The 24,729-nt window shown below is 38.0% G+C and overlaps 1 protein-coding gene across 4 annotated transcripts in view; it reads left to right on the plus strand.

The window, feature by feature from the left end:
• CCDC85A (coiled-coil domain containing 85A) overlaps positions 1–24,729 on the plus strand; it is a 267,176-nt gene that overhangs the window by 240,820 nt on the left and 1,627 nt on the right. The window contains exons 4-5 of one of the 4 annotated variants that reach the window (XM_042981430.1): positions 13,798–13,932; positions 16,985–17,104. The exons of 2 other annotated variants lie outside the window; for them this stretch is intronic. In XM_042981430.1, coding sequence (XP_042837364.1) covers positions 13,798–13,932; positions 16,985–17,104 — 255 coding nt within the window. The remainder of the gene's footprint in view (positions 1–13,797; positions 13,933–16,984; positions 17,105–24,729) is intronic. One more of the 4 variants, XM_042981426.1, reaches the window with a different exon arrangement.

The following is a 24,729-nucleotide window of genomic DNA, read 5'->3' on the forward strand; positions in this document are numbered from 1 at the left end:
CCCATTCTACTCTCGAGTCTTGTTGCTGTCACAAGCACTGTAACCACATCCCGAGTGTCACCTGAGGTCCTGTGTATCGGACTAACACTGAGTCCATCTTGATGCTGATTCCCGTTCTGACCCTGGCCCCTATGATGACCTCTGTTTTGCAGGGAAGAGAATGTTCACTCGTGGGCAGAAGCAAGGTTTGTGCCCAGATTTTCCATTACTGCTAGCCTAACATTCTTCCCATTTTGCTGAAACTCGTCGCATGGCAAATGTTTCTTTTGAAGCAAGATAGTGATGATAACACCACCAATCACCACCACTAACTTCACCATCACCATCCAAAGTGTACCTTTGGTGTGGTATCATTGGGGTCTGAATTGGGCATTAGCCAAGAAACACAGTTGAGTTTTGAGTTCATCTGTTTTACTATTCACTGAGAGATTTCATTGCTCTGATAATGGTTTTCTCAGCATGGGAAAATCTCGTTCTTTTATTAATCTTAAGGACATTTCTAGTCCTCAGATAACTGATTAGTCAGGAAAGAACATTTGCCTACTTAACACTTATCACTTCTGGTTCAATTATAGTTTCTCTGTAAGCCACTTGCCTCTTTTTCCAAAAAGTTCCCGGACTATTCCAATCTGTAATGACTTTCTTATCCTCTATACTAGGGCTTGGTGCTTTTTAAATTAAGGGCCAGTTGGTAAATATTTTCCAAGTTGTGAGCCATATGGTGTTTTGCAACTACTCATATCTGCCACTGTACCACTAGAATAGCTGAAAACAGAGTAACTAAATGGTGTGGCTGTGTTCTAATAAACCACTGATAAAACAGGTAAAAGAGTCTGGATTTAAAGGGCAGTAATTTGCTGACCCCTGGACTACCCTGAAATCACTTGTTAATTGCTTGAGTCATCTCTTAATATTTAAAAATTTTTTAATGTTTATTTTTGAGAGAGCGAGTGTGAGCATGTACAGGGGAGGGGCAGAGAGAGAGGGACACACAGAATCCGAAACAGGCTCCAGGCTCTGAGCTGTCAGCAAAGAGCCCAACGCGGACCTCAAACCCACAGTGGATCATGACTTGAGCCGAAAGCAGAAGCTCAACCTATGGAGCTGCCCTTCTTAAAAGTTTTTTAAATTAGTCTATCCTATTGTTTGTTATGGAAGTTATCACTTGTACATAAAGAATTTATTAAATACAAAGAATTTTTCCTGTAAGTATTATATTTTCATTGTTTCAAGTTCCTTTGTCCTATCAGCCCCAAACCTGCCCTAAGTTATCAATATCTGGGGTTTGAAAAGTGCTGTGAGTAAACCAGAGGAGCAGTTGAGAAGAGACAAAGATGTTCTTTCCAACAAACCACTTAGTTTTGGAAGGAAAATTTGTTGGAGATCAAGATGCTTGCATTTGACTTGAAAAGGCAAGCCCTCCCCTATAGGAAGGACACTTGTGATACTAATGGAGAGGAAGTCTGTACTCTGAAACACATATGTCTGATGATTGAAGCTGTACTTTGGTGAGTGATTGATTATATTACTTTTGTGTCCTTGCGTGTCTTAGATTGCTGGAAAGATAATATGGAGCAGGCTTGTTTTTAAAATAGATACCCCATGGCTGGTGGCTTGGAAAAAACACGAATTGCTATATAGCCCTTTGCAGACAAGTGAAATTCTAAATCCCTGTCTATCTTGAATGAGGAAAACCATTTCTGGCTTCAAAGGAGGTCAGAAACCAATTAATCTCCCTTTTTCTTTAAGTGAGGACATCGCATAATAGAATGAGAAATTGGGAGATTGCTAGTAAGAATAAAGTGAATTCTGTATTTTAATATTTTCTTCTTCCATGATCTTTGTCAAATACTTGGTTTTTAATGATGGTCTGTGTTATGCTTGAAAGGACAAACAGGAAAGGCCTTCAACTGGCCATTCACGCAGACTCTCTTCTTGGGGATCTGCAAGGTTCTTTGGAAGGAACAAAGGAGTGCAAAGGCGAGTTTGCATCTCCATCATGTCTCCTGTGGATCAGGAGGAGACCTACAGGAAGGTGAGAAGAATCCTCGTTGATCCTTTTGTCTTTGTCACTAGGATTCGTTGACATCAGAAGAGCCAAGGGGTGGAAAGCAGCTTAAAAAAAGCCGGATGCGTTCTCATTGCTTTCATGGTAACTGATGGCAATCTGGCAATTATGAAGCTTCTCTATAGCACTTAATGTTTTCCAAGTGCCTTGCAATCAAGTTTATTAGTCACCCTTTACTGCCACCACATGAAGCTAATTGATAGGACTCTCCACTGAGGACAAGTGACTTGCTGAGGGTCAGGCAGTGGGTAGCTTGTGGAGCTTATTAGTCTCTGGGTCATTTCTTGAGCTAGCAAAAGACTTTTGACTTTTTTTTTTTTTAAGACTGCTCTGGGTAGCTTAGTAAAACTTATTATTATTATTGGTTAACCTGATTGTTTTCCAGGATGATACTCTGGTAAAAATTCTAACTTTTAAAAATTTCTTTTTAAAATTTGCCTTTTCTAAAGCTTCATGAGGTCACTTTTCACAACTTACCCCGAAATTTTAGCTATGCATTTTAAGGTTCAGCCAGGTCATTTACTTGGGTGATGCTGTCAGAATTTGGGGGCTAGAGACTTCAGGAAAAATAAAAATTTTTAACCAGGCAGACTTGGTTTGTGGCATTAGCTGTGGTCAGAGTTTGTATGCATGGATGAGGGGAAACCATTTTCAATATCAGCTATTTATGCTATCTTGTATCCCCAGGATCTCATAGAGGTTAGACAAAAGCAGTGACCTTGCTATTTGGAATGAGAAACGTTGACAGTTATTGTCAGATTAATACAGGGTTATTCATTCAATGATAGGTGATTAGTGGGCTTCCCTTGCTTTTCTCAGTATAACCAAAACGACCCCCAACAAATATGGAATGGGATTTCTGTAGGCCATGAAAGGCCAGTTGCTCATATTGGCCATTCTTTCAATAGTTACCCCTCATAAATTTTTTGAGTACCTCTTGTATACAGATACTGTTTTAGACAATGGGGATACAGCCCTGAATAAGAAACTCATACAGCTTACATTTTAGTGGGATATTATTTAAAAATGATAAATATGTAATATGTAGAAGTAATAATCACTGTGAAGGAAACAAAAGCAGGGCACAGCATTGGTGAGCAACTGGAGTGAAAGAGGGTATTTTACATGGAGTTAGAAGAAGACTCTTTGAGGACATAACATCTGGAGGGACCAATAGGAGTATGGGAGAGCATCACAGGAAGTAAGAACAGCAAGGGCCTGCGGTGGGAGTGAGCTAGGCATGCATGAGGAAACAGGAGCAAGAAAGCTAGTGTGGTTAGAACAGAACGAGACCGAGAATAACAGGAGGTGAGGTCAGAGACAGGCACGTAACAGATGCTGTGGGCTTTGTTGACCAAAGTCAAGTGTTTGGGTTTGGGTCTGAGTTCACAGAGAGCCATTGGAGGAATAGAGCAAGGGTGTGATACATCTAGTTACATTATCAGAAGGTCACTGTGAATATTGGGTAAAGACCAGACTGAAGAAGGTAGAGGCAGGGGAAGAGGACATAGGGATACTCATTAGTGAGCTAGGTTGGTAGTGTAAGAGGCTAGTGGCAGCTTGAACTAAGTGGTAGGGTGGAGATGGTGAGGCAGTGTTGCATTGACAGAATATTTTGAGGTGGAGTTGAGAGTGCTTGACGATAGATTGGATCTGGAATATAAGAGAGGCTGCATATGGCTTCATAGTTTGGACCCTGAGAACCCCAGGAGGAAGTGTTTACACAGGCTGTACAGTGACTGGCAGCCTAGTGGTAGTACAAGGTGGGAGCCCCACGAAAAATTAAGAATGACTCCTTGGATTTTGATCTAAGTGACTGTATGATCGGTGGTGGTGTTTATGGAGGTGCAGAAGACTGGGGGAACAGGTTCTGTGTTGGATAGGTTACATTTGAGATGGACATCCATGAGGGGGTGTCACCTGCAGAGTTAGATGTATCCATCTGAAAGTCAGGGGAGAGGTCAGGGCTGGAGATACAAATTTGTAAGAATATGTGGCTAGAGGACTGAATTAGAACTTCCTGTTGAATGAGTGCTGAGAAAAAAGAGGTTTGTGGGCTGTGCCCTGGGACACTCTGAAGTTTAAAGATAGGGAAGGAGAGAGTACAATGCAGACTGGAAGGAGAGGCTCATTCAACTATTTTTAATCTCCCAGAATTACAGATGATTTGTGAACCGACTTGTGTACTAATTCTACAAAGTTGTTTTATACTTGAACTCTATGATGGTTGGTTCCTCAACCTACCTTTTGGAATATTATCTACTTAAATGAGCATTTATAATTCGAATCCAAAACTCTTGGTTTTCACCATAAATTATCTGTTATGAGGTAGGGCACAGATGAATCTAATTTTTAAGTCCCTCGTTATCTTTCTTCCTAGTAAGCACTGTGTCTGAAAAAGGGCTCATGCTTTCTAGATGCTTCCTTTTGTGCTCTGATGGTTTTCTCTCTAATGGGAGATTTCACTGCTCCCTGCTAGAGATTTTATTACCACCACGTAGGCAGAGGCTACACTGCCTGTATTCATTGTGGCCAGTCTTGTTTTTGTAAGACTTGAAGCATGAAATCATTGTGAATACTCCACAAGAGAGCCTCCAACAAATGGCATGCGCAGAACCACAGGCCAACAGGCAGCCTCACTTATTGTCGTATTAATATGGATTCGAGAGAGGTAGCTGCCCTTGGAGGAAGCTGACTCTGCCTCTCCGTCCTCCTCTCTCTCATCTTGACTTTCCCACTTTGTGTGTGAGCTTTGCATACTGGAAGACTCCTTGAAGAAAAAGGTCCTTCCTTTTGCCAAAGGCAAAATATTACCCCACAGAGTAATATTTCTTAGTCAACTCAACAAGAATTTATCTTAAATAGATAGTTGTTTAGTCCCTGGGGCCCTAGCTCTGCTCATGTCTTTACTGGGCTCTGAGGGGGTAGTGCTGATGTATTTAACGCAATCATTAATTGGCTCTGCTCTGCAAGCCAAATGCAGTGTCAAATAGCGTTCCTTTTTAGCCTCTGCGTATATTTATATTTATATATTTATATATATTTAGCCTCTGCAATTCAGCTCCGTGCCCTCTCAGTCCCACTCAGGCCTCCTCGACCCCCATTCTTACATGCCTGGAAGTATTCAGATATGTTTTTCTCAACAGACATACCGCCAATTTTCACTATTTAATTAATGTCAACCTGATTGAAAAGCCATTTAAATGTATCATTCTTATTTTTCCTAGAAATTTCCGTGTTTCTCACTGGGGATTGTATGGTTAACAAAAAGAGAAAAATTAAGCGCATAAGCTCATTACTTAGAAACCGAATGTACGTAAATGTAATTGTTCACGTTTCCTACCTATTGTTTAACAGGTAATTTTTTTTAAACCAGGCCTTCATTGTTATTCTTTGTCTGCCGTCATTCTGGCTACAGAGTACAGAGATACAGGGTGTTTGCTGTCTTAGCCCTTTCAAGATCCCTTTTTTCTGGGGTTTGCCCTCTCTGATTCTTGTAAAAAAGTATCCTGTTAACTTCTGTAATTACTTTCATTCACTTATTTGGGGGGGAGGGACTATATTTATATATCTGCAACTTTCACCTGGAGTCACAGGTATTTAAAAATTACTTTGTTATTCTCCCAAGAACATGATATCACTTGATGGGATATTCTCATCCTGACATGAAGTTAAAATTCTTTACAATTTAAATATTTTACAAACCCTCACATGTCAGAAGAAAAACATTGTGGGAGTATCTGTGAGAAAGATGTTTTTGGGCTTTACATTGTTAATTACCTCTTTGATCTTGATTTTCAAATCTGATGGAGTTAGATCCATTACTTCTGCAGGCATTTTCTAGCCTGGTTAACGGCATGACCATTTAGCTGGTGCCCAGCCAGAAAGCTGGGAGCCATCCCTGATTCCTCTTTCAGTCTTACTGCGTACATTCAAATCAACACTAAGGCTCCTAGGGTCCTGCCCTTTAGTCTGTCAATATTATCCTTTTCATTCCTTCTGCTATTGGCTAATGAGCAATGAGTAGTCATTGCTCAGTTTTCACTTGAACTTCTCTTTCAATGTCCTAATTGGACTTCATCCCAGCTAGTCTTGTCCCATCCAGATCATTCTCCACATCATTACTAGAGAGATCTATAAAACACAAATCAGGTCTTGTCACAGCTCATGCCGCTGTGTGGAATAAACTGTAAATCTTTCCTATGGTATAAAAGTTTCTCCATGAACCTCCTGCCTTTCATGTCAGCCTCAGTTCTTGCCACTCTGTCCCTCACATCCTTCTGAACCACTTCTGTTTCCCTGAACATGGTGATGTCTAAAATTTCAGATTCTTTGCCTTAAAGTTCTCTGTGACTCCACAGACCTCAATCTTAGCCATTATTTGGCATAGAAATGAAGAATGAGTGAATACATATTACCTTCTGGGTTTCCCTAGCTGGGAACACTTGGATACTTACAGATTGGCCTACACTTAATGAAGTTAAGGATAGCATCTCTTTTGATGATATTTTGTTTTCACCACTTGATGTTTCTAATAACATAATCATTTTGGTGAGAATCAGCATATACTTTGGATGCCCTGGTAATAAAGTCTTTTTCTACTTTTGGTCTACTAAGTGTCTCTAGTGATCTGTCCAGTTACTGTTTTAACATATTTGAGCTTTACTGTGGCTTTAGAAATAGAAGTAATTTAATACTTTCATGATAAATTTATTTTGCTCAAATATGAGTAACTGGGTAATGAGGGGAAGAAAATAATGGGAATTTAGGTGGAGTTTAACTTGTGTTGACTTGCCAAAAAATGGACCATCACAAAAATGGCCTTTCACTTTTTTCAGGCCATGCTAGCACTCTACAAGTGTGCTTTAGTTACTTGACAAGTAGTTGAGTATCTTCTGATTACCAAGTGTATGGGCACACAAGTAAAGCATTTATACACTTATTTTTGTAATGACAAAGGAAAAGCCACACAGTCTCACACATAGATTTTGACCATCCTATAACACAAAGTTTATTGAGCAACTACTGTGTGCAGATAGGATGCTAATCATCATGATTACAAAGTACAGTGACCTTAAGGAGCTGCAAGATATATGAAATAGTACTGTAAAATGTGATAGGGCTTAACATTGAGCTATGAACAAGAGTCTTGTCAGCTCATCTGAAGGGGAGTGGTCAGAGTAATACTTATACTCATATGTTAAACAGTGAAAGTAAAGTTCACATGGTCATTACTTGTTCATTAGTGGAGCCAAGAATTAAGCAACTTTTCAAGATACCTATTCTAGTATTAGAGATGGAGAGAGGATATGAATATGAATGAATATGAACCAGAATCAAGGGAGTGACATCCTGGATCACACTGGGATAGGACAAGAAAGACATATCCAGAAAAGTATTACAGAAACCCAAACTCAAAGAAGAAAGTTAGAAGAGGAAATAAACTATTCTCTTAATAACTGTGTTTATCTGGAGCCCTACTGTGTTTCATTTGTAGCATGACTCCTATAGTATTCCAAAGTGAATTGTCAGTAATTCTCAACAAATTCTCTAGGAGACTTTGATAAAATCCCAAGTTTCAAAATCCTTGGGTATTATTCTAGATGCAGATTTTATGTAACTGTTGTAGCCACAGTTACGTACCTTGAATGGAGAAAGTCAAATGAGCACAGAGCTGATGTTCAGCTGGCAGACCCCAGTTCATCTGTATCAGTTATTTATATTCACAGCTCCCGCCAAGACCATGGGCCATTCCAGACAACCTGATCCTCGCCAGAATCTCCTTGCAGCCCAGGAGCTAATCAGTGGGTACACAGAACAGAAGGAGATCTCCAGGATCCCAATCAAACAAATAAACAACAACAACAACAACAACAACAACAACAACAAAATTATGGAACATAAATTATTGAGAATAGCACCAGGCCAACAGTTAGTGTCTTGATAGGTATTAACATGTAGTAGGAGCTCATCTTAGCTAGTATTAATAATCTTGTAAATTACAGCATTTAGGAAAGTCCTAGTAGGTAGTAGGAGCTTAGTAACCAAGTACTGTTAGGACTCAGACACACCCTCAAGGAGTCTTCTACCTACTGAGGAGACAAACATGTAAACAGAGTACAACCCTTAGCCGCATGTGAAGGAAAAAATGGTCGCCGTTCATGTCTGGATTTCTGATTTCCCTCTGCACGCCACACAATGCTTTCTTTCTGCACTGGGATGCTTCACGTGTGAGGGCTTTCATTTCTATTTTCTGGCAATTGTATTCTTTCCTGGTGTGACTGCTTAAAATTGATTGCAGAATCTTTCCCTGTTGTATTGCTAAGGCAGCTTTATCTTCTTTCATAATTTCCACAAAGCACCTTCTGCCAATTTTACTCTCTGTGGGATTGGTGTCTTGATTTTTAAGGTGCTTGCAGCATGCTCTCCTCTCCACTCAGGGAGCTCTTTGTTCTTTGGACCACTGCCCTGTGCTACCCATTTGTATTTTGTTTCTGCTAGCGTTGTTAACAGTAGGATGTTTGGGGTATTTTTAATTCTTATCCTTTTGTTAAAAAGAGTGATTTCCTACTTGGGGTGGAGATATGGATGTCTTTATACTTAGACCACTTGAGGGGTGAAGCTTAGTGAATTTCCTTTAAAATCATCACAAGCTCCATCCAGATCACATGGGCGACTTGTCCTCATATGCAAAGTCTGCTATGGAGCTGTCACCAGAAATTTTGCTTTATAGTTTTCCAACACAGTTCTTCTCTAAATCAGTCTCTCAGTTTCAGCACTATTGGCATTTGGGGCTGGATAATTCTTTGTTGTGGGGAGGGTCTTGGGCATCATTAGGCATTCAGCAGCATGCCTAATGGCCTCTTGGCCTCTACCCATAAATACCCATAGAAATCACCCAGTTTTGGGGAGCCTGGGTGGCTTAGTCGGTTAAGCGGCCAACTTGCACTCAGGTTTTGATCTTGTGGTTCATGAATTCGAGCCCCACATCAGGCTCTGTGCTGACAGCTCAGAGCCTGGAGCCTGTTTCTGCTTCTGTCCTGTGTCTCCATCTCTCTCTGCCCTTCTGCTCACACACTCTCTCTCCCTCTCTGTCTCTCTCTCTCTCTCTCAAAAATAAATAAACATTAAAAAAGAAATCACCCAGTTTAAACAACTAAAAATGTCTGCATTTTTGCCAAATGTCTCCGCTGGAAGGCCAACTTGCCCCAGGTTGAGAATTACTGCTGTCAATAATAAATATGTGAAAGTCGATTGACAAATAAGTTATAAAATGTGTTGATTAGCAAACACATTCATGATAATGACAGCAAATACTTGCAGAACATTTAATGTGGGCCAGATACTGTTTTAAGAGCTCTTTTCATATAAGTAGCCTCATAGAGGGAGGGACCATTGTCCATTATTACCCACACTTTACAGATGAGGAAACTGAGGCTCAGAGAGGTCATGCAACTGCCAAATGTCCAATCAAGACTCTGAGCCCAGGCAGTGTGACCCTAGAGTCAATTATTTGAATTTACTGTGCAACTCTTTAAACAAAAAGTTACTGGATTAGATACCTACGTGGCATAGCATGGGCTATTACCTTTGGTAGGTGTTTACTAAATTAGTTAAGTGAATAAATGAATATCTAAAAAGCCAGGCAATTATATAACATTTTAAATCAGTATTGAATAGATCCCTTATTTAGTTAATTTAAAATTTAAAAATATGCTTTTCTTTGAATACAGTCAACTGAATATCATGTATTAGAGCAAAGCTGAGGGTCTGTTAGTATTTTGAAACTGATTCACAGGAATGTTTTAGAAAAAGTTTGTCAGGGTAACCTCTACAGTTTCTCGTAAGCTTCTGTTTGTGTGCTAGTGAAATGTAGTATTTCAGAATAAAGACTGGTCAAACTGAACAAATTATTTTCCTGATGAGATTAAGCAAAGCAGCCACCCTTGCCTCATAATAAGGAGAGAAAATCCATCCTTCCTCCCAAACTAGGTATGCATTCTGATGAGGCATGATGTACTATGTGATAGTTTGACCTAGCTTCAGAACTTATTAAAAATTGAACATCTTTAACTAACAGGAAACCATTTTAGCCGATCAATGTTTAGCTTTCCATAGTTGGCTTCCTATAATAGATAGGAGGGTTGGGCTCCAAAGTTTGTTACAAATGCATTGCATCTGATTTATATCTAAGTGGCAAGCCTGCATTTTGTATGATAAAATATAAAAACATTACGTTTTGCGTGTTAAAGACTTTAATATGTTCTTTTGTAAAGCAAAAGAATAGAAACTTCCAGAGTGTTAATTAAAATAACAATATATAAAATATAACCATAAAATAGCAAGAAGACCACTTAATCACAATTGCTTCATCTTGCTGGTTCTCTTAAAATTCATATTATTAATTATAATAATTTTACTCAGCAAAGCCCTAAGTTATACATTTTCTTATTGTTTAGATGATCTTTTAAAAAATTTGAGTGGCTTTTTTCCCCTTGATTCTGAAAAGTCTGTTATTGTAAGGACAATAGTAGAAAATATCCCAAATCTCAATTTTCTTGGAAAAATGTCTTCCATATCATGGGATAAAAGGCATAACAGTACCAATATATTTTATCTTCTTCAGTGATAGTGAGGGATATTTTTGTTTCTTGATCTAGGAGTTTGCTTACAGCATTAGAATTCATGATTTCTATAATGAGTACTTACCACATAGTAAGTGATCTGTAATCTACCTCCCACACAGTCTTGATGCAGAGCATTACTTTGCCATACCATTTAGAGTGGTCCATCATGATACCTAAATTAATTTATGGGTTACCCCACGTACCTGTATAAAGTGGCTGCTGAGTACACAGACTTCTACTGAAATAGTAAGGTCATTCAAGCATTGTTTATGAATTTGGAATTTTGGGAAACCACAGCAAACAAAATTAAGCAAAAGCGAACTTGTCAGAAAATAGAAAGTGACTTTTTTAAGGTTTGGAATTGTCCTGGTTGATAGCCAGATCTGGGTTCCCCCACTTGAATCTCTGAAGTTGCCAGAAACAACTCTGTCTACGGAGGTACTGAAGGCTTACTTACTATGTTTTATGAAGCAGTCTTCAGAAAATAGCACGACTGACAATTGTAGAGCTAGCAAAGAGCCAAGCCTTCATTAGTACATAAATACCATTCAGTTTATTTGAAGGCTAGCATGATGGCCAGTCCAGAACACATTTTTTCATGACCTGGAAATTTTTTTAAAAAGCTCCCAACAGGAGTAGAAAGTCAATAATCCTGATTCCAAGAGTATCTTTCCCTTAAAAATGGTTATACCATCAACTAGGTTATACTTCCACAAAAATCTGGTCCATGTATATTGCTCCCTCCTATGAGATTAATAATACTATGCAGTCTATATTTAATTTGTTTTAAAGGAATCATTTGCAAGATGCTAAAAGGCACAGCTATTATTTCATGTTGTATCTACTTTCCAAAAGTAGGGAAATATTATAGTGAAATGGCTACTCTTTCCAGCATGCTTCTACATGGTTAGAGATGTTACCTTAGATTTCATGGTTATGATAATAAGCTTAGTTACAATGGAGAGGCATAGAGGTTCGATCTCACTACACATTAAGGAAGAATGAAAGTGGGACTCTGGCTATGTCTTACTCAGTCATTGAATCCGAAAACATAAGATCTGAAAGATGCAGAAGTCATGAAGGGAACCAACGGAGATAGGACTTGTTCGTAAAAAATCTATGGTACTTTTTAGGGGGCGCCTGGGTGGTTTAGTCGGTTGAGCTTCCGACTTCAGCTCAGGTCATGATCTCACAGTCCGTGAGTTCTAGCCCCATGTTGGGCTCTTTGCTGACTGCTCGGAGCCTGGAGCCTGCTTCGGATTCTGTGTCTCCCTCTCTCTCTGACCCTCCCCTGTTCATGCTCTGTCTCTCTCTCTCTGTGTCTCAAAAATAAATAAACATTAAAAAAAAAATCTATGGTAATTTGATGACCATCTCAGAATTAGAACTCTACACATTGGGGTGAGAGGTGGATTTTAAGCCATAAACCATATTATAAATAATTGGATGGAATTCTTTTGGTGATGGAAAGAAATTAGACACTGACACATGAAATGATTACTGAAAGAGCCACGTTCAAATCTGTGTTGCTACAATGAAGTGATTGTCATAGTCCAAATGTATAATTTTCTCTGTTATATATGAGGAATATGTGTAGCTGACTTGTTTAACAGGTAACTGGTACTGATTCCATAGATTCAGAAGAGAGATTTGTAAGTACCACTCATCTTTTTCACTTTACTTAAGACCATGGCACATTTTCTTTATTGCTCAGCTCCCAAATGTTAAAGAAGAGTGACAGACCAGTGCTGTTCACAACACAGTACACACTTGGAGAAGAGATCAGTGAGAACTGAAAAATTATGACTGAAAAACATTCTTCAGCTTCCTAAATTTAAACATTCAGACACTAGAATTTTAGGACTATTGTGAATTTTCTATATTTTATTTTACATTTTAAGTTTATTATTTATTTTTGAGAGAGAGCAAGCGAGCAGGGGAGAGGCAGAGAGAGAGGGAGAGAGAGTCCCAAGAGGGTTTCACACTGTCAATGAAGAGCCCATTGCGGGGCTCAAACTCATAAACTGCAAGATCATGACCTGAGCCGAAATCAAGAGTCGAACGCTTAACCGACAGAGACACCCAGGCACCCCTGAATTTTATATATCTTAAATATTTTATTTTATTTATTTTGAGAGAGACAGAGACAGTGTGAGTGGGGGAGGGACAGAGGGAGAGGGAGAGAATCGCATGTGGGCTTCATGCTGCCAGCACAGAGCACAAAGCAGGGTTTGAACCCATGTGAGATCATGACCTGAGCTGAAACCAAGAGTTGGTCACTCAACTAATAGTCACCTAGGTGCCTCTCTATAGTTAAAAAGAAAACAAAATTGTCTTAATCCTTAGGACATGACACACTTAGATAAAGGTCTTAGTGAAAGTTGTTAGGGAGAGGAAATTATGTTCAAGTAAGTTCATTTTGCTTCTGATGATTTGAATAGAATTATGCTGTTTAGTCACAGAAAAAACTGAAATTAGGGGGAAAATTTATTTATCTGCTATGTCTAGTTCTAACCAGTGTAGAAATTTAGAGATTAACTGTTTAATAGAAATTTTGATAATGATGTATATGTCCCTTGTAAAATAGTTATTTTAATGCAATGATGACCTCTTAATTCATTACATACTCTTCAATGTGCAGAAATTTTGCTGAGAATTTGACACGCTGTCAGTTTTTCTAAGTATTATCGAATATATCGACCTACCTTGTATGTCTTAACAAAAGAGCATAGTGCTCCCAATTACGTTTCCAATAATTTCTGTTAAGTTCTGAGGTTACACAATTTAAAATACATAGAAGCCTTACAGTTAATTCTGTATTTCTCACAAGTAAAACCAATAAACAAAGTTGTCTAAATCACTTAGGTTTTTTTTCTTATAATTTTGGCAATATCATCTACTTCTTTTTGATAGCTTAAGAATTAGTTCTAATAGACAATTTATTTTTATTTTCATTTTTTTCCCTAGTTTGAGGTGCATGTTACAGCTTGCCATTGTGGTCATTGTGGTTCATTTCATTAAGCTTCTTGTTCTATCTGCTTTCTTGAGACCTGGGAAACAGTATTTTTCTGAGTGATTGTACTATATTGTTCCAAATATAAGGCCACCCAGAATAGAAGGCAACCTCCAACTAGAAACAGCTCAAATATGGAGAAAGGCTGGGGGCCCAGAGCCCGGCGGGTCTTGCAGTGGTGGCAAGGGTGCCGAGGAATAGGACGATGCCTGCCCACTCTCCCGGTGAGTGAAGATGAGCCAGCTGCGGCATTTGCTTGTGCATACAGATGGCTTCTGTTGCTAGAGACAAAGTTACACTGGGGGGAGAGAACAAGTCTGTACACACAAAAGAAAGTTGTTGTGTGTGTCTGAGTCTGGGAAGGGAAGCTGGGAGTAGAGCCTTTCATTTCCTAAATGGTTACTGTCAGTGTCCGTCCCTCCCCCGCCCACCCCCACTGAACATGGTTGGGGTTGAAAGTTGAGTAACCCCAAGCATTGGAGAAGATCAAAGGTACCCTGCACCTTTCATAAAAAGGAGTTTAAAAGGTCCGGGGCCATGAAAAGGAACTGTCTGTAGACCAGCCCAGAAAATTATTCCTTGCCTTTGAAAATCAATTGCCCACCCAAGAGGTGGTGCATGCACTGTGTGATCATGTGTGGTTTGAAAACCAGTGACCCTGAGCCATGTTTCCAATTTTATTAAGATTTTCTTCTTTTTAAGTTCCCTATCTCCTGAGCCAGTCAGGTTACAATTTAAATAAACAGACTTAATGTTATTGTAATAAATTTGAAGAGACTGTTTAAAATCATTTGTTTTACTAGTATTTCACTCGGCACATTGTAAAAAACATTTCTGTGAAAATGTACTAGTCAACTGAGAGTATGTATGGATTGAACCTAGGTAACTCTCCAAATATTGGTCTGATTCTACTAAGCACATAGATATATAACCTTTTATTTTATGGTAACTAAATGAGACAGGATAAAAGGAAGTGCTTGTTGTGTTATAATCCAGAAAACTATTGAGCACCTGTTGGTGGACAACTTTACCAGGCACTTGCTTACCTTTGCAACTTTACAAAAACCACATAAACTATGAACCTTGAACTTTCTTGTAATTACTAGTCCTTGGCTTACTAAGCACATTTGAGGGACAACTTTAATTCGTGAATGAGTTTTCCCCACTGTGCAGTTCCTATTTTAGCTATTATTATTATTATTGAAATAAAAGAGTGTTTAAAGGTAGATCAGGACTCGCTTTAAGTTTAAACAGTGCTAAATTGCCCGGAGGATTTGGTTTAGGGAAGCTACTTCTCATTGATCTTAGAAATTCTCTAAAACCAAAAGCCCTGAAAGATAGAGGCCCCTTGCCCAAGTAAAAGCATGCTAGGATTATATGTCTGCCATTTTGCCAGGTCTGGGAAGCTAACATTTGAAACAGAAGGGCTGGGCAGCACGAGGTTTGAAAGGAAGAACTGGAAGGAGGGAAGCCCAGAGGGGGAGTATTATAGGCTGCCCAGTTAGATTACCAGTCAGAGGAAAAACTGTACTGCAGTAGTGGGTCCTAAATGAGAAGTTCGAAGTGAACTCTGCATAACCTCAGAAGACTTTTCAAAACCGTTCATAACGGTGGTAGCAGTGGGGAAAGAGAATAGTAGAGGGCCAGAGCTATTCGGAGAATAGTTTCCTTTATAACTCCTTCATTTTGGAAAACTTTCATCTCTACAGAGGATGAGGATGACCACAATTTGGTGGTCAAGTTGTGGGGGGAATGGTATGCCCCTTAACTGTCTTTAAGTTTCTACTAAGTTCCCTTCTATTGTTTGTTTCAGGTACTCTTATGTCTGATTTGATCTGAATTACAAATACAGGAAAACCTATACACTTTATCCCCAGAGGGGGTTAGGGCTATTATAATTGGCTTACCTGTGTCATCACCTGCTATTAATGTAATCATTAGTACCAATGGAGGACAGACTGGGGAAGTCCCCTAAACATCATATCCCACAGCTTCCTCTCCCCGTTGATTAGTGAGGGTGGGGGGGGGGCCAGAACCTGCTTTGATTGTATAACTCTTTGAGCAAGGAAAAGAACATGGCTTCAGTTGGCTTATGAGGTGGCAAGGATAGCCTTCAAGAACACGGGAAGAAAGGAAGTGACCAGGGAAGGGGGAAGGTACTCCAAATTGCATAGATTATAATTTTTGTAAAAATTGAAGGGGATTGTCAGATTCTCTACAAATGGTATGGTTTGCATAAAACCCATATTTCTCACTGTTGCTGCTCTCAGATTCTCCCTCCCATCACTAAAGTGCACAACACAGAAACACTTCTGTGGGTGCTGGAAAATAAACATCTCATCGCAGTTGTTTCCTGCGTTTGTGAATCCACACATGTACCTTCAGTGTCTCCTTCTCAGGGTATTAGAGTCCTAGGATTGAGTGAAATGGAGCAGTTATTAATCTATTAGGCATGAAAAAATAAGATTTGTTGATGGACAGAAATTAAAATCTCTCAGGCCCTTTGGGTGTAATGATCACCCTAAAAACAGGTTTGGAGACTTTCCATTTGGCTACCTTTTTCTAGGAGGGGAAGTAACTGAAGTTTTACTTTTTCCCAGTTACTGTATGGGTGACTGCAACCCTCACAGGCCAAATTAATAGGGCCTAAGTTCTGGTTTTTCAGCAATTAAGTCAAAGAGTCACTAAAGTACAAATATCTAATTTGTGACCTGTTTTGTTTTTCATTTTTTAAAAAACCAAAAATATTTTTTTCCTTAAAGAAAATGTTGAATTTGGATGAATCTCTTTGAAAAATGCTCCACTGTAGGTCTTTACTTCAAAGAAGGGTTTTATAAGACACACCATTTCTCCAATGCCAGAATGTGATGTGTCCGAATTTTCGGAGACATATGGAATATAGCATTTGTCTTGCTGAGTGAGCATGTTTAACTCAGCTGCTGAGTAACTCACAAATTCCCTACCCTTGAGCATCTTTAAGTTTCAAGAATCATTCCTGAAATATCCTTAATGGGCATTCCTTAGGGGGCATTGCTCTCTTTGGCAAATCAGAAATGACATCTGGACATGCATCATGATGGCTCTTGGTTAAGTGTTCTTGCTGGTCAAGCAGCGAGTGTATTCTAGTTAACAGGTTGATAGCATCTTAGGACAGGCTAGAAAAAAATGAACAAACTAGCTAATTTTCATTTGGCAGTGAAATTGAATACTGAATGACATCTATGCAGTTCTAAACGACTTTTGTTTTAATAACAAAGTTGTTGATTTTCTACTAAGGGTTCTTTTAGGTTGTCATCAGGGGCTGATGGGAGTAACAGTCCACCCACCTCTCCAGCTAGCTTCAGTGGACATACCACACCTTCTCAGCAGCCTGAACCTGTGGTACATTCTCTTAAGGTAACCAACTGTGTACAACCGTTTATCCAGAACTTCAGTTGTGTTGTGGCTTGTTTGCTTTAGTCTGGTAGTCCTCACAGTCTTGTTTTAACCATAGATACTTTATTTTTTGACCCCCTTATGGTGTAACTCTTTTAATTTTTGAAGTGTACTTGTTTTTAAATTGACAATGGGTTTGAGTACTTTATGGTTGAATCTCTAGTTTTATCATTTTGTCTTGAGTAATGTGATTCATATCAATCTGCATCGAAGTTGAAGTCTGATGTGCATGTATATCCATTTGTGTAAAATATTTTTCTGGGTATTTTATGTGCGGTGTTTATAGTATGCATGTCTTCAAATATAGGAAGTTAATAGGCAAAATAAGGAAGGTTATCATATTTTTCTTTCTTTATGCAATTGAGGTACATTGTGCAACTTGAAAGAAGACATTGAAATAAAAAACCTACTCTATCCTCCATTAAATAGAAGTTAGATGTTCAAAGTTGAGTTAATGCTCTTCCGTAGAGTATTAGAAAATAGGTGGTCTTCTTCATAAAGCTACTTTTATCTTTTACTTCAGATTCTGTGATAATTTCAAAAAAGATTTAGCTGAAATTTATCATTTATTTTCTTTACCAATAATGAATGAGCTTTCCAATAAATAAGTGCCATAAGTAAAATTAATAACAATATAAATATTATCTAAGAGGAGAAACTGATGTAGGCAATAAACATTACCTTAAAAATTGAGGCAGTCCCTTCAAGTTTTATCATTTCCAAGGTATGAAATCCTGTCCTTCAGATTATCTGTAATTCCTAACAGGTAGCCTTGGTGAAACCTTTCTGAGCCATAAAGTAGGTAGCATGCTTCAGTCCTGCTCTTGCCACAAGAATTTCACAACTGTACTAAAAAGTGTTTTGGTTTTGGAATGATTTATCAATAATAACCTGAAGATTCACTCTTTTGGAATGGGCCACACTTTCTCTGGCATGCAGAAAGCAAGTAGAGGAGAAATTTAAAATATTTATTTGATGTGATTTTAGCAGAAGATTGAGCCCCCTCATTATATTTTGCTATAACTTTAATGAAATGAGTTGCTCCTTCCAAGCATATACTGATTGCTCCTGAGTGAAGGTAGCAGCACTGTGCTGGTGGCCAGTGCAATGCACTTGGCATTTTCTGTCTTGGTTGGAATAACTCACCAAGTGAACAACCAAGAGGAATTTACCAGGGAAGGCCTACCCGAATGAGGGGCTCCGCCCTGCATCTGATTTATCATCTGACCATATTTATCATCTGACCAACATCTTGCTCTTTGCAACAGCATTTGGATGCTGTTCAGCATGAACAGCATGCTAAACATGCTGTTACTAGAGCATGAACCAGACGCTAGCTATCTGAAAAGCATCTTAGAACTAAAAAATGAGAGTGGCTTCAATCCTGTAGTGTTTGTGTCTGCACATACTCCAAAAGCAACACATTGCTCTACTTTTCAAACTGAAAACTGTTTCGGCCTGATGCCTTATTAAATGGCAAGTGTAATTTGAATCAGATCAGCATAGAGGATAGCCTTGCAATCTTTCCCAAATTTGTCAATGCAGCTGTGTTCCTATGGCCTAAAAGGAAGGGAAGGGCACGGAGGAGCTCTTCAATTTTCTCTGAATTCATTTTCTAATTTTCATATAAAATTTTATCTCAAGAAAGAAAGATATTATGTTATAATCAGAATACGTTAAGTGCCCTCAGTTGGCAGATGGGTAACACCAAGCAACTGAAGCATCTTTCTTGGATAAGTGGAGGCTCTTGAATACAGAGTATGTTGGCTTCCGTGAGTTAACTGTGTCGTGAAACAGAAATATGTGCCTAGGGGAAATAATGCCTGTGGGAAATGCATCTTAGGGATATCGCAGTGCAAAAGAAGAAATGGAGCCATTCAATATGTTTTGTTTTTAAAAGCCCACAGATCTAGAGCTGATTTAGGTCATAAAATTTTTCTGTTGTAAAAGGATTAATTAGAACAATGGTTCAGTTTCTCATCTTCTGATACATCTCCAAAAAAAAAAAAAAACAAAATCTCTAGGCTTTGATAAACTCTGTGGTCATGGTTTGGGAGGAAAGTGCTGTAAATCACTGTAAGAAATTAGCCCACTTGTAATAACACCACATTTATCTTGCTTTAAAATTCATCCTATTAATTGGAGCTTCACTTCATTTAGTAGAAATTAACTGATTTGAAGTACACTTGTCTTAGGTGCATTAGACATTGAATTTGTAGGCAAATGAGCTTGTTCCAGGAATTAAGTTTTCTATGAATATTCACTGAGCATAGGCAGTGATTTCCTGTAAGTATATAAAGAATGTGAACTGACTCTAAGTTGAGTACCAGGATGAGGCTTTCATTTACTACCGTGATATCCTCTTTTAAAGTACCTACATAGTAATAATGGCTAGACATTTTGAGTTATAAGGGAGCAGTTTGTGAGTTAGATTATTTCAGGATTGAATACTAATAAATAATCCATATAGACTCTGTATGTATGAACTTGACATGAAGGGTCCACTTCATGTTTAAATCATTTATTTTGGCTCAACGTTCATTAGTGCCAATTCTCAGGTAATACCTTTAGGTGTGGCCATCAGCATTGACCGTGATGACCACAGAACCAAGGAGGTTAGCAATGTCGCAGTCCAGTGGGATTCATGGAAGAGCTTTTAGAAAAGCATTTTTTTTCTGTGGTTTTTTTTTTTTTGTTTTGGGTTGTCTTTTTGCTACATTAGTGCTTTGGCTTACCAGCTGATACAGAAAAAAATAACAGACAACACTCAAAACCAAAGTTTTCTCCCCTCTGACCTATAGAAAGTATGGCATGAAAATTCTACAGGCATATTTCAAGAAATATTATTTTGAATCCATTTAGAGATAACTTAGAGAAGTGGAATCTCATGCCTCTAAGATTGCTTAAAAGCATCTCATCCCAACACTTTGCTGTAATGAAAAATGCTGAAAGTGTTGCTCAAATATTTTCACAAGGAGCCAGTTTTTCTCTTTGATATTATCTAAGAACCATCTCCGTAGTCCTTTTCTAGTCCCTGGGAACATGTCCAGGCAAGAACTGTGAAGTTAGTAGTGCTAATGTTACCTCGAGTTCTTACGTACATATTCCTGGGTTTTGACTACAATCTCTTTTAGTCTTTTCTATAGGCCATGTCTACATATCATTTGGATTATTTGGCATAAAATTAATTATATTGCTCATCTTTACAATGGAGCAAGAATTACTGACTTTCTGCAAATGGTTGACACAGGCAAGTTATCTTAATGACCAAATTAATTAATGCATCTATTTTAGATTTTAGTGAATTCAATTGACTATTAGTGATACAATAGATTGCTTTTAAAGACCATTTGAAAATCAAGTAGAATTGATTCCTAGTAGGTTTCATAACAATCATTTTAAAAGATTGTGCCATGTACTAATCCACTCTGATATGCAGAGACGGGGAAAACCAAAAGGTTTTGCAAAGTGGACCTCCTTTATGGTTTAATTCATAAACTAAACTAACAAGTTTTTTTCCATGTGAAATTTGCTTTTCTTTTTCAACATATCCAGGTCTTGGATGTTCAGGAAACTATAGATCGTCAACAGGGTAAAGAGTATGAAAATGACCTTAGTGAGACAGAAAAAGCTATAGTCAGAGAAATGTGCAATGTAAGTTTAATGTGCTTTATTGTGTATTCTGTGTTGAAAGCCCCATTGCAGCTTAGTTATTTTATGAATACCTACTTTTTATAATGCTGGCCAAATGCCTTGGTATTTTTATATTAAAACCAATTCCCCTTGTTTGGATCTTTAACATATTTTATTGCAGCTTTATTAACACAGTCATAAAATATTCAGGTAACCGATAATCAGCCAATTCTGTATTCCAGAATGATCCAGGAACATTTTTACATAATTTACTGTTGAAGATATTGTGTTGCTAGTTTTGATAAATGGGTTTCTGTTTCATACTTTTAAGAGGTACCAAAAAATCAGTTTAAAAGCCTGTGATAAAACACAGCCTTCTTCAGACTTATTTACAGCTATACTTGGGGGAAAAATCATCTTACTAGGTAACATTTGCTTGGTTCTTCATATGATATGTGCACTGCCTGTTTTGCAAAGTAGTAGCTTTACCTTTCAGTGTTGATGAAAGCTCAGAAATTTATAAAAGAAATAAATATGAACTTAAGAGATACACATAGAAATCTATGAAATTAGAGAAACACAGTAAAAGAATTGACATGCTATTTTCATGATGCATATCTAATCAAGAATGTGATTTGTATTTATTATTAATCCCTGGCTAAATTTTGAGTAATATGCATGGATATATCATTTAATCAAGAATATAATTGATGAAGTTGTTAAAAAGCTAAATATTATAGAGGAAGCCATTTGTTCAAATAAAAATCATAGATTAAGCACTGATTTTAATAGGCTCTATGTTGTACTTTTATCCTCCTATTCTTTGTCCATTAGGATATCAAAATTGCCTAGAATTACCTTTAAGCTATTAGAACCAAATATTCTCATGTATCTACCTCGTTGAGATGTTCTTGGAATCCAGTAAATGTTTTAAGTCCTGTGGGCATTTTATATGTGGTGGGGCCACAGTTTTAGTCTGCTGCTTTTTTTCTTTTCTGCATATCTATTTTTGTCTATTTTCAAAAGGTCATTAGTTCTGGAAGTCATAATTTCCCACCACTCTTCACCTTCTGTAGCTGTTCAGCCTATTCTTAAGTTTTATGTTTGAATATTTCCTTCAGATACATTCAAAAATTTAAGCTACATACCTTAAACATGCCTGTTGCTTCTCATCTGTTGATTATGGAATGAGAACTAAAGTTCAGACATGACGAATTGTAGAGCCAGAAGAGACCACAGAGAAGATCATCCCACAGTGATTCTCCCAAGTAGTACATGGGTGTCCTCTGTAATCCAGATGTCTAGGTTTTACCCCAGCCCCTGGGGAATTTGGATATAGGAAGCCCTGGGTACCATCTCCACACTTGCCTTTTATATTAGAAGAGACTGAATTTCTGAAATAAAATTGCTCGATCAATTTTTTCTCTAAGGAAGTCAGGACGATACCCCAATCTCCTCTTGAGTCCTAGCAATCACCTCTTTCCCAAGTGTGGTGAATCTGGGGACTTCTAGAAGCAAAGCATCTTCCAGAGGGGACCCTCTCCTTTTTGCATAATGCCTGAATTTCTGTAAAAACACATGCTAGGATTGATTATTTTCTTGCCTTTTCACTTTAGATACAAGACTTCTGAACTAGAAAATTCATTTCTTAGTCACACAAGAGACATACTAATGGAATGGGTCTTGATTAGCTCGTGTTGATCTTTGTTTGCCTAGATTTCCAAAAATGTTTCAAAAATGCTTCAAAAGATCATATGCAGTGGTAGTGGTGTTTTTCCATGCAGGAGATATTTTCAGGAAGCCAAAAGCTTGCCTTCCTAAAAGTTCCTTTTACTTATCTACTTTTGTCTGAGTCCCAAAATTTGAAGAAAAAAATACAAGTGAGGCCAAATCTGATAATTAGTAGTCTCATATTTGGAAACTATTTAAAAGCCAAGAGAAAAAAGTGTTGATTTAAAATGTTTGTGTCACCATTATAAATTATATGAACATTGAACTCCGTGCATACTAGAGAGCAACAAGAAATACGAATCGTGAGGTATTTTCATAGATAATTTCTTAGAAACTAGCTCAAGTTATAAAACCTATTCCAGAAACTATGTGCTTTTGTAACAATTTAGTAGAAATGTAAAGTTTTCTTATAATGTGAGATCAGTTATAAGACTCAGGTAGAATTTAGGATAATAAGTTTGGTCTCAGTTTCTGGTGTTCCTTCTGGAGATCAGTTGTCAACCCGTGTACAATGAAGTGACTGTTAGCATCATCATGTTGATTAGTAATTAGTGGTTAGTAAGAAGTGCTTTTATTCTCTTCCCAAACTGTGCCACAAAAATACATTTACTATTTCTTACAGTGCAGCATATTTATCTTAGGTCTGTTTGGCTTTTGTAAATTCCCTGAGAAGAGCTGAACAAGTTGACTGGTTACCTCAGACACCCACCTTTTTTGTTTTTTTTTCCTATTCTGTTCTTTTAGTCAATAATAAGTCACTACTCTGTGTCCACCTTAGTACCATTGGCTCATTTCAGAGTTTTGCCTTCTCTCTTTCACTACATAGCAATTTCAGGGTTAAGGCCCATGGTATTCTACGTTTGAGTACTTGAGGAGGGCTTGCACTTTGGAGTTGTAACCCTCTAATGCTTTTTGGCTATGCTTTGTTCAGGTCTTTGAGTCTATCCTCTGCTTCTCAATGAGACATTCAAAACATTCGGGGCAGGTGTAGATATCATGTAAGGGCTAGAAAGCAAGGTCCAGAGCATCCTCGGGCCCCTTGATTCAGTGTTTGCATTTTTTCAGTCTATTTATTAAGAAATGGGACATTCCTACCTTCCTTGTGGACAGCTTGAGCCATCTGTTGCTAGAGCATTCCTTTTCTAATATTTAAAGACCATCAGTACAACTCTTTTCAAATAGAACAGGTTATTTCTACTGCCTAGTGGTGTCCATCAAAAGAGAGACTAATGGTTTCCTTGGCTTAGAAATGAAGGTAGACAGAATCCTATATTCTTATATATTACCATGACTAGTATTAGGTTTCCCTAGAGTATCTATTTTTTAAAAATTCAAAAACAAAAAAAAAGTCTATCAATAATTAATGAACCAACAGTTTTGTGTTCATGTTAAGAGCAATGTAAATTTTTAGGGAATGGATCAATCCGAAATTAATCATTATTGTGAAACACAAGAAGGGTTACTGTTTTCCACATGGGGTGGGGGAAGGGGTGGATGTGCATTTTCCAGTTCACATTAGCATATTGGTGTATCACTGATGAATTCAGTGGCTTTACATTTTTTGTAACCTTACCTTTTGCTACTTTCCCTCCAAAATGGCCCCATTTTTTATGTATTATATCTATTTGGGGGATTCTTGATTTTATTCTTCTTTTTTTCCTGCATTTGGTTGCTCTCTGCTTTGATAATCTGAGAGGTAGTACAGTTTGGTAGCTAAGATTTATTACTGAGGCCCCTGCTCTGCAGGGAAAGCCATGGAAATTTACTAGTGGCCCTAAGTCCTACCAGCTTAGGGCTTAGTAATAACTCAAGAACAAAAACTCCATTTTCCTTAGTGGATTAAACATTTTGGTATCCCTTGTGTTCAAGATGTATAGAAGAACCAAGATGATTTTGTTCACATGTTCTTAATTCTGGCTATACAGAATTATATTGGAAGCCTTAAGAAAAAATACAGATGAACATGCCTCCCCTTTACCATGCAGTCAATCTGAGAATTGGAGTTACTGTTTAAGGTTCTTCAAGTGCATCGTGTACAGCCTAAGTTGAGGACCACTCATGTCAGTTGGCACATCATTCTTTAATTTTGGCCCTGATTATTACAAAGCATTGCAGTTCCCTCTACTGAGTAACTCTTGTGATTTAGAAACTTCCATCACATTTCATCACGTTTGAGCTCATTCATGGGGTTATTTTGTCTCTTGTCTTCACATTCCTCTTTG

This window comes from Panthera tigris, chromosome A3 (assembly GCF_018350195.1).
Source record: "Panthera tigris isolate Pti1 chromosome A3, P.tigris_Pti1_mat1.1, whole genome shotgun sequence".
In the NCBI taxonomy this organism is placed as follows: domain Eukaryota; kingdom Metazoa; phylum Chordata; class Mammalia; order Carnivora; family Felidae; genus Panthera; species Panthera tigris.